The sequence below is a fragment of the Bidens hawaiensis genome, unplaced genomic scaffold (assembly GCF_021521415.1).
Source record: "Bidens hawaiensis isolate Kalapana, Puna unplaced genomic scaffold, B.hawaiensis_p1.1 tig00004444_1, whole genome shotgun sequence".
Lineage (NCBI taxonomy): Eukaryota > Viridiplantae > Streptophyta > Magnoliopsida > Asterales > Asteraceae > Bidens > Bidens hawaiensis.
In genome coordinates, this window is record NW_027491267.1 from 553,038 (window position 1) to 556,392 (window position 3,355).

The window sequence follows — 3,355 nt, forward strand, 5'->3', positions numbered from 1 at the left end:
ATATAGTAAAATAATATCTTAATATTTATATTTATAAAAATATATAGATATTATATAAATATAGTGTAAAAGAAAAGTGATAATTATTGATTTATTAGGGTATATTAGTTTTGGAGGAAAAAAAATTGTGAAAATTAACCAACACATGACAAATGTCTCCATTTATTTTACTTTATTAGAACAGGTAGATTATAAACTTTTAGTGATTACAAAACAACGAATTAAAAAGTTTCCTATAAATACAACCATACCCTGTTGTTTTCTATAAATATTTATTAACATTTTCAATACCGTCACCTATAAATAATTTACTTTGTCCATAAGTTTGGGTCTAGTGACTACAGTTTGGCGTAATTTTGAAAACCATATCAAACTTAATTTTGAAAGATTCGGTTTGGCTTCAGCTCAAAACCAAACCAACTTCCTAGATGTATCAACTTCTTGTTACAAAATAACCAACAATGCTAACCAATGGCCCGATTGGACTTGGCACCAGAACTTCTCATCCAAAACGATCACAGTCTACCCAAATCCAAAAACACAACTATATATATAAAAACAGTTGGAAAAACCATTAACAGATTGTTTTTATCGAACGTCGTACTAAACATGAAACACATACTATGTATATATATCATCCGCAGAACACGAATAGTGAAGTACAAGAAACGATCACCAAAGATTCATAAACTATCTGCGTCTATACTTGCGTGTCAAGGAAGTACCTTTAGCCTGTCATGTTGTATTTATCACCTTGCATATATGATTGGTAGTTCCCTGGAACTTCCATCTTCCCAATTATACGGTCCATTCCTGCATTTAAGGTTGTACCAGATGCTATGAACGTTGTACATTCTAAATATTGATAACTAGTGGGGGTAAACGAGCCAAGCTACTCGTGAGCAACTCGAGTTCAGATTGTTAAAACCTCGAATCGAGTCGAGCTTTAAACGAGTCCGAGCTTCACTTATTAAGCTCAACATGGCTGACGAGCCTATTTGTATACAAGTTTATTTTGTATCTAAATTTATATTGACAAAATAATAACTATTCAATAAAACAACTAAACAATATATAATATATTATATAAAAAATATAGTTAACATATATAAAAATAGTTATAAATGTATATAAATTAATTAATAAATAATAAATAGTAGACAAGCCGAGCCCAAGTTTCACTTAACGAGCTCAAGCTGGCTAGCGAGCCTACACAAGCCTATTATTTTTATTTAATATATTAAATTAATGTTTATAAGTAATAACTGAGCCTAGCCCAAGATTCATTTAACGTGCTCAAGCTGGCACGCAGGCCTAAAGGAATCTATTATTTTTATTAAATATATATTTATATAGTAGTGACTCCTATAACTAGAATATATAAAAAAACAAATATTAATATATATATATATACATATATATATATATATATATATATATAAATTAATTAATAAATAAACAACAAGCCAACATTTCCTATAACTACAACGATCCGTTTACAATGAAAACACTTCACTAAACACATTTTCTGATTTTATACTTACTTGGATTTGACAACATACTTCCATAATACGACATCTGGCCCACATTTCCGGCAGGCTTAGAGCTAGCCTCAGACGGGAAAACAGGCTCAACTTTCTTGGCACGTTGATCCACAGAACACATATTCGGAGTCTGAAAACACATGTTATCATCAGCCGTTGATACTGAGTTCTGTTGCGGTTTTGGTGACTCAACTTCGGTTTCAACTTCAGACTCGCCATTATTATTATTAGGTGCAGATACTTGTTGCTTCCTCTTGGACCTGGCCCGCCTGTTTTGGAACCAGTTATAAACATTTGTCTCAGAAATTTGGCCGTGTTGTGATAATTCGGATGTTATTTCTTTTATTTTTTGTTTGCTTGGTGTCCCGTTTCCTTGCTCGAAAAGACGCTCGAGAATTTGAAGTTGAACGGGTGTTGGGGTCCACCTTTGGCGGCCAGAGAATTTGTGGCCGCCAGACGCCACCAACGGGTCGTTGTATATGTTTCCGAGTCTAACTCCTGCAAGAAATTAAAATAATAATCAAGATTTTCTATAAGTTTTCGTTTAGGGCGATCTTGTAAGTTAATAAGTTTTAATGGTGTCGTTTTATAAAGAAAAGTTAACATGGCATCATCATTTTGACAGTCAAAATCCCCTAAATTCTGCTAACTAACTATTACAACAATTGATTAAGAATGCATAAAAGAGGTAGTAATTATGATGAACCAGTCATCTCTATGTTTGTTATTAATAACTTGGAAGGAATGGCAGTTGAGTAAGTGTTACAAAATTTAGCAATAATGTTTTAGTCGACAAAAACGAGTGATTAGCCGGTTGAAGAACCATTCTAAAAGAAAGTATTGACGTTTAGAAACAAAAACAGGTTGTCTCAAAACCCTTGATGAATTCTTCTTTATTTTAGATAGCGAATTCATTGTTTGAGTTGCCAAATCAGAGGGATGGTATTAACTCGTGTGGCATTCAATTTATCTAAAAGAGAAAACACCTGCACACTTGGCAACAAAAGACACTGAATTCGCTATCAAAGATAACAAAAAGAACCGAGAAACAACACCCCCAAAATAGCAATCTAACAAAATCCTCTTATATTATACATTTTAATTAGCAAAATTCAATCAATATATAACCGCAAAATTCAATGAATCAAACCAAGCCACAAAACCTATAACGAAAATTCATCCTCATTCAACAGATTTGGTAGCAAAAATATTATAAAAAATTCACCAAAGAAAATTAATAAAAAAAAGAGACGAACCTGCAAGATCATGATGAGAAGTTAATGATTTATGCAAATCGACAAGCTGTTCACAAATAGTAGCATAAATAGCAATTTGTTTCCGGAGAACTTCCATTTGTTCATCGGTCATTACTTTCACAAACATCCCTCCTCCTCCATTATTAATATTAATATTATTTCCTTCATCTTGCTCCATAACTCCTCTCACTGGAAACTGAAAGAAAGCACATACATACACTGGAGTAGAAAGGTGAATATTATTAATTAATTAATTAATTGAAGGGGGAAAAAGAATGAAAATGGCGGACAATAAAGACAAAGACAAAATAATGGTCTTCGTGAACCGACTGCCGTGATGTGTGGCATGTGCGCATTTTAGCATAATCAACGCATTGAATCCTTTTATCTTTTTTCCTTTTCTTCATCTTTTCACTAAAAAATTAATTCACCATTCTTAAATGTTTTCATATTTTATAGGATAGTAATTATGATAATTTCAATCTGAGGTTCTTTTTACTGTTTCACTTATTTCACCCCTTAATATCATTTTGGTGAATATGTGATTCATTGCAA

General features: G+C 32.3%; 1 protein-coding gene across 1 annotated transcript; it reads right to left on the reverse strand.

Moving 5' to 3' along the window:
• Positions 1 to 531: 531 nt before the first annotated feature.
• On the reverse strand, positions 532 to 2,984 carry LOC143626573 (WUSCHEL-related homeobox 8-like). The gene is made up of 3 exons (XM_077096626.1): positions 2,801 to 2,984; positions 1,545 to 2,042; positions 532 to 813 (listed from the first exon to the last, which is right to left on the reverse strand). The coding sequence occupies exons 1-3, from the start codon at positions 2,976 to 2,978 to the stop codon at positions 728 to 730; spliced, it is 762 nt and encodes a 253-aa protein (XP_076952741.1). The 5' UTR covers positions 2,979 to 2,984; the 3' UTR covers positions 532 to 727.
• Positions 2,985 to 3,355: the final 371 nt, after the last annotated feature.

Bases quoted from the DNA above. Each gene is read 5' to 3' on its own strand.
- LOC143626573 (XM_077096626.1), bottom strand. From the start codon at position 2,978: ATGGAGCAAGATGAAGGAAATAATATTAATATTAATAATGGAGGAGGA. The intron at 2,043-2,800 runs GTTCGTCTCTTT...AATTTCTTGCAG, and splicing joins TTCTCATCATGATCTTGCAG to GAGTTAGACTCGGAAACATA. The intron at 814-1,544 runs GTAAGTATAAAA...CCTTAAATGCAG, and splicing joins AAGTATGTTGTCAAATCCAA to GAATGGACCGTATAATTGGG.